We start from the raw sequence: 15,024 nt of genomic DNA on the forward strand, positions 1-15,024 counted from the left end.
TTGGGATCTATATTTCTGGAAGAAGTGCCCCTAATCCAGTGGAGGACTAATCTTCCTTCCGAATCACTGTGGCGGAATTGAAGTGGCCCCACCTGAGGAATAGAGTGAGACGGTCGGGTTAATAATCGCAAGATCGAACCTAATGACTGGCTGAGCATCGACGAAAACCTGGATTATAGACTTTGCGGTTCATTTGTCTCCAGCCTGAGCAAGACCATTAGTTAGTACTGTAAACCTAATAGAAGGTAGTTCGCCATATCGTGTCATTATGATATTTGAAAGTTTGCAGTGAATTACGACAGTTTCGAATGAGAAATTGAAAAATTTTTAAAGTACACATCAGAGCCCTTTAAGGATTTACATATTTATTCCAATTTCAGGTTGCAAATGGAACGTTCCTCGTGAGCACTAGTCTTCCACGCGACGTTCCAAAGTATTTTTGTTTCGGATGTGATTCACCAACTGGCCCAAAATCATCCCTGAATAATTATTTCTAACATTTCGGTATTTTTGAATAAATGAGCATTAACACTGAATGAAACTCAACTTCATGTGAAAATTGATATTATTCTACCAAAACAATTGCACGTGTCCAGCTCCTGGGGAGCGCAGGCAGGTACGAATGCGGCGGAAATTGTCTCTCAGCAGGCGCAGCAATCCCGAATTTGTGAGGCCCGATCTCTTGTCGAAGACCGGATCACTTGGGAGCCTTGGGTTCGCGTAAACTTGTCGATGATTGTGAGGAAATACCCCAAACCGTGCGAGTCTCGCAAAGAGCCTACGATTTCGAGGTGTAAGGTGTGGAACCGCTTGGTAGTGCGGGTAAATGAGCCCACTTCTTTTCTTACATGCCTGGTGACCTTACACTTCTGCCATGCGCTGCACTCTCTGGCCCAGAAATTGATGTCCTTATTCATGGAGGGCCAGAAGTATTTCTCGGCGACTAACCGATTTGTTGTCCTGACGCCTGGATGCGCTACGTCGTGAACCGCGTGGAACACCTTCTTCCGAAAGGTGGCCGTAATGTATGGCCGGGGTCCCTTTTCCGAATATTCGCAGCAGAGAGAGAGGTACGAGCCGAAGAAATTTGTATTTGGGGTTGGATTTGAGGCTCTGAAGTACTGCGTCTTAGCGATAGACGAGAAGTCGAGTGAGATGGGGATGTTAACCTCGGAAACACGTGACAAAGTGTCAGCAACTATGTTGTCCTTGCCGGACACATGCTGTATGTAGGACGTGAACTGGCTTATAAAGCTCAGGTGTTGAAGCTGACGAGGGGACGCTTTGTCGGGCTTCTGTTTCAAACCATATGTGAGAGGCTTATGGTCCGTGAACACTGAACGGCCTGCCTTTTAGGGAGAAGCGGAAGTACTTAATGCTGAAGTACGCGGCGAGCAGTTCTCGATCGTATTTGTTGTAGTTCCGTTGAGCGGAGTTTAACTGTCTAGAGAAGAAGTTCAACGGCTGCCAGACTTGATTCACCTTTTGGTGAAGAGCAGCACCTACTGCGATATCAGAGGCATCAACAAAAACGGCTAGGGGTGCATCTTGTCGAGGAAATGCCAAGGGTGTAGCATCAGCCAGTTGTCGGAATTTACCAAATGCGCAGACAGCCTCTTCAGACCACACAATCTCTCGTATGTCCTTTGTTCTGGGGCCAGACAAGTACGCGTTCAAAACGCACTGATGTTGGGTGTTCGAATTCTTTCCGTACAATAGCCAGCTTTTGGGGTCGTAGAGGACACACCTTCGAGAAAATAGGGGAACCAGTAGTGTTAATGTGGTGCTGCACATTGTACTTCACTGGTTTAGAGAGACTACATTGGGTAGTAATCTGGCTGAAATTTTGGAGGAGTGCTCGAACACGAGAGTCAGTAATGTCCTTCAAAGGTACGGAAAGATTGTTGTTGATGAAATGAGATTCGGCCTGACGAATTAAGTTTAGTCGTGGGGTCTATTAGGGACCTGTTCTGCAAGTCCACCAGCAACCCATAGTGACACAAGAACTCTGCGCCTAAAATGGGAAAACTGACATCCGCCAGGATGAATCGTCAGGGGGAACACCGGTGATGGCATCCGTCAGTCGAAATAACAACATTATTTGCTAACCCTGCTGCACCGCACCCCAATATTATCTAAAAGGTGTTTACATCTGAAAAAACAGGTTTGCAGTGAACGCTATAATAGCACCGATGCAATATGAGCTGCAACGACTGAATGGCAGCCCCGAAAGCACAATGTCCGCATAGCATGGAAGTGATAGTATACACCAAAGCGTTCCACGCAAGCTATACTTGACAGTTTACTGCCCCATAGAGCAACAAAAAGCGACCAGCACGTGAAACACATTATTCTCGGAAGAAACGGCCAAGGTCACTTAGTACAAGATATCTAACCGTACCTAAACATAATCTGTACTGGCAATGAAGTATCTGAACGCCACACTGGACGAAATCTCAACTCTAAAAACATTTGAAGTGGATGCAACCTATCATATTTAGTATATTGATAAGATGTGATGAATGCATTCGGCTCGAAAAGAAAGCTATTTTCAACAGTATCAAACTAATAATAGAAATTTCCTCACTTTCCCGTTAGAGCTTTTTCCTGCCTCTGGTGCTTCGAAATTTCTTTCAAAAATGCGATTCAAACGCTGACCGTTTCAATGAAGCTGCTTAGCATTTTCAATATTGCCTGCTATCGCAGACTATGCCTTAGAAAATCATCACCTGCCACTTGCTGGGCAACGATGAGTTCTGAGACGTAAAACAACCTGTTTCGTCTCACACCAGTGCATCTCGCAATCAGCTGTTTCCCGCCCTTTGAGTGCAGAAGAACGCACGGTACCAACTACCTGGTGGGCATCTCTTCGAATGCTCTCATTATTTGCATAATCACCAGTAAAGGGACGCAGTAGCGACTTTGTAGGATCACACGCCGACACATGTTGATGTCACCTTTCGACGCGACGTCGAGCCAATTTCTAATGCTAATTTCTTTCACTCATTACGTTCGGCGGAGTCCCGTAAGAATTGATTAGCCAGAGGTCTTGGAGGGCAAACATTCGGTCTGTACGTGCTGGTGTCGCGAATTATTATGCAGTTCCCGTTGGGAAATACGTAAATCATGCTGAGCGTCTTGAAAACTATAGGATGTAGCCGAGTGTTTTCTGAAACATGACGCCAAATCGTTGCTATTTTTAAACGCGTTCCCCAGAGATTACTCGCAAATCTGAAATATTACAAGCAAAGTAAATAAATAATAACATACGTGATCCGAGGAATCCGCAGTCAGCGAGTTGCTCCGTTCCTGCAACTTCTGCTCGGCCGGAGACGGGTCGTCAGCCTCTCCCGAGTCTCCTTCTCCCCGTCGCCGACGCACTTCAGCCATTACTTTTACTCACTGGCGCGGCAAGTTATCAGACCACTTAATGTAAATCAAACGACCTTTATCGCGCACCTTCTCCAGAAGATTTTCACTGAACACCACCAGCGTTTGATCTCGCACTCAAACGTGAACGCCGTCGATGCCCGTCCAACTCACGATTAGCCGCTACACTGACTTTCTTCGTCTCCGGTTGGAAATTTCAAAGCACGAAAGCAAAAACTTTATTCGATCGAAATTCACCCTCGCAGGGAGTTTGCAGCTGACAGGTTTCGCAACGCACTTGAGATTCTGATTTTTCACTGACCGACGTGTAATCCAACACACTAGCGGCAAGCGGTACATGCGAACCGCGCGAAATTCCAATCAGGTGGTTTTTTCGAACGATAAGAACAGGGAAAGCGACCAGACCTCCGAACCGAAGACTTTTCTAGTTAGAACTCCGAACTTTTGTTGTCTTCTTGTCAAATGCCCTCTGAAGAATCGATAATCGACAAAGCGGCGAATAACTGGTTACTCTGTCGGTCGATTTCGCCTCGACTAATTCACAATTGAACATTTGGGTGGAAGATGGTTTGAATCTGACATAAAGGACAATTATTCTTTGCAAAATCGAACATTTTTTTAGACTTAGAAGTTAAAAAGTTTAACTGTGTAACCTTAATCGCAATACAGTAAATATAAGGTAGTAACAAAGTGAATTACGACTTTTTCATTACCATTTCAGGCAATATATTGTCAGAGACACGGCTAAGGAATATACTCGCCTTTGGGAATGACCACGCAAACAAAATTTTAAGAAAATTGTTTTTTTATTATTTTTAAAATCATCCCCTTTTAGGGCAACACACTATTGTCTCCACCCCCGATATTTCTTTAAACGCGTTGCAAAATAGGATTGGTTAACATCTGTTAAGGGATGATAATATAATCTTGTGAATCTTTCTAATATTTTTTTTTAGAAAATAAAGGAGTTCGTAAGGGCAGTTTAGGAAATTAAATTAGTAAAAAAAACTTACCAATCAATTCCGTTGCCCCTATAAGTGTTACTGTAATTTATTACAATCATCATAAACTGAAGCAAGAATAATTCGGAAAGAATCTCACTGCCTTATCGTCTGCCCTAACCATTTCAAAACAAAATGTGGTACTTATAGGAGTAATATTTTGCCATGAATAGTAGTTGGCACATGCAATGTGAACAGCACGTCAGCAACTAGGTGAAAAAGGGTTGGTATCACACTGGAGACGTTTCCCGTAGAGAAAAGAGAAACAGAGTAACTTGCTCGAGTAGTCATGTAAATCAAATGAAAGGTTTCGATTAGTTCTTTCGAGCGAAATATTAAAATTCCATTCATAAAAAATTTACTTCTTCCTAGCCCTTTTTAAGTTTTTATGTAAAACAAAACCTATTAAAATCAGTTTACTGTCTGTCCATCTATTTTTATGGATGGATGTGGGAATCTTACAAACACACTGCCGCGCCAGGTTGCAGGGGCGTGTGGGATTCTAATCCAGTATATCCACCCCCACTTTCTCCTTCTTCCTTCCTCGAGGAATCGCCGGAAAGCATTACTTCACGGGGTGGATTGTGCTTTAAGCAACCAAGCCCTCCGTTCTTCGCGTCCTCCTTGCGCGCTCCGCTTTTTCAAGTTCCTTCTGTATTCTTTTGATTGCGGAGTTCACCGTACATCAGTTTCCCTCCGACTTCAACATTTCCCCGACGATGTTCTGCGGGCTTAGGTTGGTTTTCAGGCAGCCTTCCAGACTCCTCCTCTTTGAGAAAAATCGTGAACAGTGGAGCATAACCTGCTCCGGATCCTCAGGTGTGCAACCATATTCAGGACAAAAGGGAGAATCATCCAACCTAAATTGGTGCAGATATTTCCTGTAACCACCATGTCCTGACAGGAATTATGTCAGATGGTAGTTAATTTCGCCGTCTCGTCGTTGGATCCACTTCTCAATACGGGGAATCAAAGTGTGGATCCAGCGACCCTCTGCGAGTCATCCCATCGTTGCTGCTACTTTCCAGCGACTCTCGCCTTGCCGCCTTCCGGTATTCTGCATCCTTTTCAGGAGGATTCATTTTCCTTTTCTCGTACCGGTGCCGCGTATAATAGTGTGGAGCGAACCACTCCGGCCACAAGTAATCTGCGACTGTATCTTGGGCCTCCAATGTTAGACATCATCCGCGCTAATGATACGCTGGTATTTGCTGCTTTCTCACAGGCATAGTCCAGATTTCTCTTGAAATTGATTTTAGCGTCAATCATCAGCCCTAGGTATTTGATAACCTGTTTCAAAGTGATGATGTGACCACCAATACGAATATTAACCATATTCCTCTTCCTATGGTTAGTAATCAAGACCGCCTCCCTCTTTTGTTCCGCAAGGTCAAGCTGAATCTTCTCCAGCCACGCTTTTATGGCGCTAATGGTTTGGTTAGGATACACTTCGACGCCTTCAGGTTGTTTCACGACGACAATCATAGCTAGATCATCTGCGAAACCGATTATCGTGGCCTCCTTTGGCACGGGAAGGACAAAGACCCCATTGTGCATGACGTTACACAGGAGAGGACACACTACTGAGCTCTGTGGTACTCCTGCGATGACGGTGTACTGCTTGGGTCCCTCATCCGTGTCGTACCAAATTGTCCTCTCCGAAAGGTAATTGTCGACGAGCTTAGTCAAATAACTAACGACACACGTTTTAGCCAGTGAGCTTTTTATCCACTCCCAACTAGCGCAATTGAACGCATTTTTGATGTTTAACGTCACCACGGCACAGCATTTTTTAGACGACATCACGTCTCGAACTTCAAAGCAAGGTCTACGGCGTCGATTGTTGAGTGGGCTTGTCGAAATCCAAATTCTCATTCCGATAGTCCATCATTATGTCAATTATAGGGAGCAGTGAATTGTAGATGACCCTTTCGAGCATCCTTCCTACCGTCTCGGTGTGATGATAGGTGTCCTGGGTGCTTATTCGGCTTCGGGAGCAAAACTAGTTTTTGCCTCTTCCATCGGTCGGTGAAAATTCCTTCTACCATGCATGTTTCAAATATGCTTCGACCAGTCGGGTCTTGTCTTAACAGTGAGTTTAAAAGCTCTATTGGGAAAAGCATCCAGACGGGTGCTTTGTTATCACCAGCAAATTTATGCAAGTTCCGCCTCAGTTACCGCAGATATGGTGTAGACCTCTAATGTTTGCTTGTGTTATTTGCACTCCTTCGCTCGCTTGGGAAAGAGCGCCATCACGATATCAAGCAGAAAATGCGGGCAGGTCAATTGTGGTGTCCTCATATCTTCTTCATAATCATCCTGTACGCTGTCCCCCAGGGGCTTTGGTCGGCCTCTGCGCAAAGTTCCTTGAAGCATCCTGGCTTGCTGGGCCGTATAGCCTGCTTAATCCAACCTCAAAGGTTCACATATACTTGCCGTTTCTCGTCGAAGTCCGGTCTTCGTAATTCCGCGACCTCTTCATTCCACCAATAGTTTGAGCACCTTTTTGTGAGGACTCGCCACCTCGGCATAGCAGCGTCGTATGCTCTCGTTATGCGTCCCATCATTTGCTCTACCTTTTGTGTAGCCGCACCACCGGGATTTCGGCCTCCCAATAGCATCTCTATGAATGTATCCTCGTCAAACTTTTCCACGGACCAGCCCTGGTTTCCAGCTCGGCGGGAACGCACATCGCCGCATGGCCCATGGAAGAAATTGTCTAGTGGTCACTGTGAGTGTAATGCTCATTGACAAACCATGCCATTCTCCTCGGCAATGTGGCATTCACATATATCAGACCGACTATTGAACCCGACCTTATCCCACGAAAAGTGGAAACATTTCCCGTAATGGCAAGCACCAAGTCTAGCTCCGCGAGAGCCTAGAGCAAGATACCGCCTCTGGAGTTCGTACTGCGACTGCCCTAATCCACGGCCCACGCGTTGAAATCACCCGGTATGATCTTGGGGATTCGACTTCTTGCATCCGAGACTAGCATACCTAGCATTCCGTTGAATTTTGCTATCGTCGCGCTTGGTAGAGCGTAGCAACTATATATATATATAATCCAACTTCTGCAAACTCCATCACTTCTTGAATGGCTTGATTTCCACAAGCCGATATTGCCGCCTTGCCAATTACATCTGCAGTTCAGGCACCGCTCTTATTATTGCGATAAGGCTCGCTGATTATGGCAGCTTCGATTCCCTTCTCATAGATGGTCTGCAAGAGAAGGTCTTGCGCTGCCTCGCAGTGATTGAGGTTGATTTGTATCAACGTCATTTCTTTACTACATTCAAGGCTTTCCTAAACACTGGGTATCTGCTGCTGCCCGTACTTGTGCTTCTTCTCCTACGGACTTCTCCACCTTGCCGAGGAAATTTTCAACCATTTTACCCGCAGAGTTCTTCAGCTCCAGCATAAAATTTCTTTTTTTGGGGGGGTCTGATACGGCTAACGTTTTCGTCATAGTCCATCAGCTCAGTAGACCTTCCTGAGGATATCGGCATAAGTCATATCACCTTTTTTCGAGATGATAATTAATTCGAATCATAATCTTCTTTTATGTGTTGCATTTTTCTTTCCGTCAACCTTGGACCATGCTTGCTTGGTTCCCTTTTGGGGCTTTACTTTCCTTGGATCGACTGGAGCCGGCGTCGCAGATTCTACGATTTTGACAACTTTGTATGCCTTCCCCTTTGCCGGTGAGAGGCCTTTTTGCCTTTTCGTATCCTGCGAGGATCCGAAAGAATCGTTCGCTCCTTCTCTACTCCTCTTTTTAGCTTATCGCCCTTTGAATTTGGAGGGGGTGTCACCTGTGTTGCCTGTGTAACGCTTGATTTCTTGGAGGCATTTTTTTTTCGTCTTTGGCACTATCGTACAATACCCGAATGGCTCGGACCATGTTTTTGATGCCCTGGTACACATTGTGTTTGTCCTTTATGAATTCGGACAACTGTATTATTTTTTCTCCGAGTGGTGCAAACGATGATTCGTCCATATTCTGACACTGCTCCTATGCTTGGTTTTCCCATTGGGCGCTGCCTGATTTCCTTCCTTCATCAACGCTGATTTCGGGGGAGATCGCAGGATTATCGTGCTTCTCGTAAATGGATCAATCACTAAGTCCTGCGACCTGCAACGGTGTAGTCACCCCACTATGGGCTAATGAAGGACCAGTTTGTGGGGCATCTTTCCATGTATTTTAAACAGGCGTTCTCGGGAGTGATGTATTCATTTTAAATGCTTCTTTCTCCGGGCTACTTATAGTATTCGATACAAAGGTGGCCAAGTAATCCACCACCGAGGCACTGCAGCCGGGGGATATCGACGGCCGGGAGCCTGCTTGCCCTAAAAGCCGCCGGTACTGGGGTTCCGAGTCCCTGCACCGTAACCTTTTCTCTCCTTTCTTCTTCCATATCGGTTTCTTGTTCTGGGTGTCCTTCCCATAGCCATTTTTGTCCACGGGTGAGTGTTTTTCTCCCACCTACTCGACCGGCGCATAAATATGCCTATGCACGCACACCTCCAAATGCGTACATATGCATATTCCTACGCATTCGTGGAGCATTTCCTTATCCGCACGAAGGGACGCGCCTGATGGGAGATCTGGCAACTCCGCACAGGTGTCTGTCCATCACACACATTTTTCTCGGAGATTGTAGCAGCGATTGACACCAAATTTGGTGGAAAGGTGGGAAGCGTGAACGCTCTTGCATACAGTGAGTTACATTCCTGTACGTCGAATTTAAAGGGAGGTCCCCATACATGCAAAATAAATTTTTTTTTCACCAAATATAGTCATCCGTGGTATCAAATGAAAAGTCCTGGTACTTTCCGAAGCTGGTCTTAGTTTTTACATTTATTGGAAAGGCGGGGAGTTCGGGGGGTCGAAATGATCATTTATTTAACGGGGCCATTCTCAGAAACTGCCCAAATGAAAAAAACTGAAAATCCAAAATACCTTCCATTTTTGATCGACTTCGAAGCTCAGATCAATCTTAGCAAGTGGGGTAAATTTTCGATTTAAAACGTTTGCGTGGATCACAAAGTTGCGCTGATGCATGAGGAAATTTTATAGTACAGTTCACCATTAGTTGATAGCATTCATCCCAGATATTTAAAGTACTCAGGTCATTACCTTATAGTACCTGTTTCACTGGTGTTAGTCGTCAAAAATTATGTTTTATTCAGATTCAGTCTGAAATCGTGTTGCGAGGAGCTAGGAAATTGTCTGCAGAGGGGTGTGTAGAGCGCTTGTCGTTGGATGACCCATGAGGCAGACTCCATAACAACAACAAAGAAAAACATAAACACGAAATAGTTTCGATATACATACCACACTTCCAACTTTACTCTTCGATCAAAAGCTTTCGCTAGATCAATAAATGCTTCATGTCTCTGTTGGTGTTCATCAAGAAAGCGCCCTCTCCCCACTCCTCGTTGTTCTTCTCATTGTCACATGGAACATCCAACATCCAGCACCCTATAAACTCCTTCATGCAGATGATGTTTTCCTAGCGTGTAATAGCAAAAATGGTCTCGAGCATCTTCACCAAAAATGGAATGATCGCCTCAAGCAACATGGTCTAAATCTGAATCTAAATAAAACTGAATTTTTGACGACCGATCCCCGCGAAGCAGGCACAATCACTGTCAGCGGCAGTGACCTGCCCAGAACTCAGCGATTTAAATATCTCGAGTAAACGATATCAGCCAATGGAGAACTGTGTTATGAAATTTCTTCACGGATCTACGCAACCTAGATGAAGTGGCGTTCCACAACTGGCGTTCTTTGTGATAAACGTATCAACGAACGTCTCAAACCAAAAATGTATCGCAATGTCGCACGTCCTGTCGCTCTCTATGGTTCTGAGTGTTGGCCGGCTATAAAAGACAATGAACGGGGTCTTGCAGTAATGGAGACGAAGATGTTGCGTTGGACTAGTGGTTACTCTATGAATAACCGCATAGCGTGTACTTCGTCAGTAGATTCACAGTTATTGATAAACCTGACTTGATTAACTGCTATTTCAACGATGTCGCGAATACCCTTGTCAATAATGCGTTCAAAATTCTTCTTGATATGGAGAACAACCGAATCGGACGGTAATTGGGACGATATGCTGGACTTAATTTATTTCTCGGCAGCGGATGGTGGTACTTTCTTGCCACTCAGATGGTGTTCTACCTTCATCAATAGCCCAGTTGAAGAATTCATGGGATCACAGTGTTGGATCCTAGCTCTTCGCTTTCTAGAATTCACCTGCGATGTCATCAGAACCTATGTTAAAATGCCGTTGCCTTTAAAGACATAGTCGATTTACCTTTTACTGTTCCCATTATAAAATGAAGCAAGACCGGACAATCGTTTAGTAAACTATGTATTGACAAGTACAAGGTCATATAAAACCGACTATTCACTCGTCACCCTTATTGCATGCTCCAAAATTTTTTATCCATGGCATCTGTTACCTTCTGCCTTTTTATCCATTATTAAGATCGCCTGCAATTACGATGCAATCATCGGCAGGCACATTACAGGTATTTGCGAAAAGTAGTTGTCTCGGCGTCGAGTCAACCTGTCTGTGATGCACATGTGGTGAAGAAATGAATCGTGCAATCTGCTGATATACATAATAGTAAGCTCCATTCACAGTCATCAAATCATTTGACTTCTTTAATGGCATCACGAAAACCCTCAGAGATTGGAATGCTCACACCAAATTGAGGACATGGCTAGCTAGAATAGAGAAGTTTATAGCCACTTTAACGCGTTCACAATCTAAGTCGCATTTCTCAGCACCGCACCTTGGAGTTCCATCAATGTGACTGTGTTGCAAAACTTTAGTTGAACTTATTTAATTTGAATCGTAAGACTTCAATTTGTATCAAAAAATACATCAGGTAGCAAGAACATTGGGCTCTTCTATGGCTCTCTAAGTGCAGTTGGACTATTTATTAAGATGGTTAAGTCCGCCAATGTACACGTACATACATATGTCTGTCTCGAGTAGTTGATACTGATATACAAATAACTAAATAAAACTTCACTTTATATGATGATGACGTTATACATGTCTTACAGTGCAATAAATTCTCATGAAATAGGAAACTTCCAAAATTATGTTGTGATTTATTCTGCCACCAAATTAGTACTACTGCTACTAGTCTTAGGATAAACTTAAGGGAGTTTTGGGGAATTTCTAAAATATGTTGATATATCATTATTAACTTTATTTGAGCAGATATTGGAATGGGATGTATTTTGAGGCCTAGATTTCATGTAGATGCACCATTGCGATTTTTTAAAAGATTTTTCGGTTGAAAAGGTTCTGAGATCGAGACCTCCACTTTTTGAGATACATATTTTGGACCCCTGCTCCACTACGTTTGACCCTATACCCAAAATAAGGCCAGTTTCGAAATGTGCCATATTTTATGAAAAAAATTACCCCCCCCCCCCTTCCGCTTGTAGAGTGTGTGTATGCTTGAAGTGGGGGAGAGGCAAAGCCTCTGAGCACGCAGACCTTAGTTGTCCATTGTGCTCGATACATCTACCGGAATATTCCGGATTCGTTTATACATCGCAGGATTTCCGTTAATGGATATGATGCTACCCGCTGCAGTTGGAGCACATCAGCACCAGAAATCAAATATCTGATGCGTCCATATGCGGGGCACTTAAATAAAAAATGATCCGTGGATTCCGCTTCCTCATTACAGGATGGACACGTATCATCTTGGATAATTCCTATTCTGAACATATGACCAGTCAGAATCCCCACAATACTTCTGCATTTCTTCCGGCTTTTCGACAGGATAAACTACGCAGTATGTTGTTTTGGTTCTGACAGGAACAGTTTGATCTGTCTAGCAGCATTAAGGCTTCACCACCTGTAATTATGGGAAGCTTGTTCCCAAATTTTGATAGCAGAATCAATACTACTGACACGCCAATTACTGGTTCCGCTCCGGGCATGGGAGAAGTTGAAGCCTCTTTTGCTAAGGCATCCGAGATTTCATTTCCCTCTACACCACAATGACCAGGTACCCAAAGTAAATTCACCGTATTAAATCTAGAAACAGAGTTCAATCGGTTTTTACATTCCTGAACGATTTTTGAAGTGATCAAAGTACTACTCAACACCCTCAATGCAGCTTGATTATCGCTATAGATTGTGATGCGCCTGCCCTTCAACCGCTCGTCAATCATCCAGGTTGTCACATACACGCTTACACTTCAGCCTGAAAGATCGTTGTGTATTGTCCCAAACGAAAAGCCCACTTTTCGTTTTTATTCGAGACCATTTTCTGTTTTCGAGTCATCGGTGTAAAAGACGTCAGTATATCCTGACACGCATTCTTCCGGTCCGTCCCAGTTTTCTCTTCATTTCAGGATAACATCATATCTTCTACCAAACAGATGTATGGGGATCTGAGAACCGGAAGGCATTGCGAAAACTATATTCAGTTCTCCCAATGACTCTTCCAATGCTGTGTTTTCCCATAGATCTAACCGAATTAATCTATGAGTTGCTCTCACTGCAGTGCCCTGAATAAACAAATCCAAGGGCTGCAAATTGAGTAATGCATTCAGAGCTGCGCCGGATAACATGGCACCGGTGATACCCAGACACACAGTTTTTTGCAGTGTTGCAAGTTTACAGCGAAAATCCTTTTGTTTCACCTTAACCCACCACACTAAGAATGCATAAGCGAACATCGGCTTAATGATAGCAACATATATATACATTACTACCTGAGACCTAAGTCCCCCCGTTGAGGCAACGATCCGCCTCCACAGCCCATAAGCTGTGAGAGCCCGTCTCATCTTTATCTCTACACGTTTGTTCCAAAGAAGCTTCTTGTCTGGAAAAATTTCCAGATATTTCACTTCTTCGGAGAGCCGAAGGGATGTACCCCTCCAATCTGGAAGGCAAAGATCATTCAGTTTCCTCTTTTTTGTAAATAATACCATTGTGGTTTTATTTAGATTTACTGAAAGTGTATGCCTAAGACACCAACTGTCAATCAAATCAACGGCGCGTTGTGTATTTTTACACACCATTCCGAGATCTCGACCAACAGCTAGCACAGCCTCGTCATCCGCATAAGCTTGAACGTGTATTGGCAGATTCTGCAGTTTGCAGAGTAGCGAGTTGATCAGCATACTCCATAGAAGTGGCGATAGCATACCTCCTTGAGGGCAGGATTTCGTCGCTTCCGTTGTTAGTTAGCGATCAACACCCACTTCAGCACTCAACAATCTCTGCGTTAGCATAGCGTAGATCCACTTTATTAGAGTTTCGTCAACACCATGTTCTCTGGCGGCATCACAGAGCTTTTGGAAGGGTACACAGTCAAAAGCCCCTTCAATGTTCATGAACTCACCGTTCAGAGTTGCATCCCCTATCTTTGAAACCAAAGAATGAAGAGCAGATTCTCAGCACTTTCCACGTTGGTAAGTATGTTGGATTTCATTTAGTGAGTGCGATTTTAGCGCCTTTTTGCGAATGTGACGCTCAACCAGTCTCTCCTGACATTTCAGCGAAAATGATGTTAAACTGATTTGCCTGAAGTTCTTTGCATTTGCATAATCATCTTTCCAGGCTTTGGTATGAATACTACTTTCACCTTCTTTACCAAGAGGAATGCACGTAGCCCGGAGCAAAACATCCTCGAAAAATATTTCTTAGAAGTTGCTCTAAGTGCTCTATACCCTCCTTTAGCATCGCTAGGTAGATGCCATCCATGCCAGGTGCTTTGAAGTGTTCAAATGGTAGTATAGCAGCTCTCGCCTTTTCATCACCTTCATGTTAAAGGGTTTGTAGAAACCACCAATTCACTTTTTTCCCACTTTTGAGACCTATTCTTCCGGATATACTTCCAAGAGAGTCTGTATAGACTCAACGCTGGAGTTTGTGCAAATACCAACCGGTTTTCTAAGAGAGTCCAACTTGACCGACTCATCCTTATTAAGGACTCTGCACAACCTAGAAATATCCCTTTCACTTCCCAATTCCTCACAGTATGCTCTAAAGATTCTTGTTTCGAACGTTTTACGAACCTCTTATATTCACGCTATGAGTACCGGAAGTTTAGCCAGCCTTCGTCTTTATTGCTTTTGCAAGCACGATTTAAAAGTCATATGGTTGATTTTCCGAGTCTCTGCAGTTCTCGGTTCCACCATGCAACAGTTTTACCAGGTTGGTCTCGGGAAATAGGTCAAGCCTCTTCAAAGCATTCTAAAAGTGTGCGATTCAGAGTTTTCAATTGATCTTCTATCGTCAAAAGAGTCCTTCCGATTCCGGATTCCGTCTTTGTATTACAGGCTGTTCACCTGCAATAGTCAGATTAAATTCTAAGTAACGGTGGTCTGAGAGTGAGACTTCATTTAGCACTCGCCAGTTTCTAATCAACTTTAATAACTTTTAAGTGCCGATTGTTAGGTCAATTACTTCCTTCTTCTTGCTCCACGAGCGTAAGGTGGGCCCCTCATCAGACCAGCTGAAGTGATGAAATCAAACAGCTTCTCTCTTCGAGGATTGCATTTGCTATTGCTCCAACAAATATGCTGAGCGTTCGCATCACAACCTATTAAAAGCTCAAGGCCATAATCTACTCTGCATAC

General features: G+C 43.9%; 1 protein-coding gene across 1 annotated transcript in view; it reads right to left on the reverse strand.

Moving 5' to 3' along the window:
* Positions 1-3,867, reverse strand: part of LOC119648228 (phosphatidate cytidylyltransferase, photoreceptor-specific) — a 52,765-nt gene extending 48,898 nt beyond the window's left edge. Inside the window, exon 1 of the mRNA XM_038049848.1 lies at positions 3,271-3,867. Coding sequence (XP_037905776.1) covers positions 3,271-3,390 — 120 coding nt within the window. The 5' untranslated portion in view covers positions 3,391-3,867. The remainder of the gene's footprint in view (positions 1-3,270) is intronic.
* Positions 3,868-15,024: the final 11,157 nt, after the last annotated feature.

This window comes from Hermetia illucens, chromosome 2 (assembly GCF_905115235.1).
Source record: "Hermetia illucens chromosome 2, iHerIll2.2.curated.20191125, whole genome shotgun sequence".
Lineage (NCBI taxonomy): Eukaryota > Metazoa > Arthropoda > Insecta > Diptera > Stratiomyidae > Hermetia > Hermetia illucens.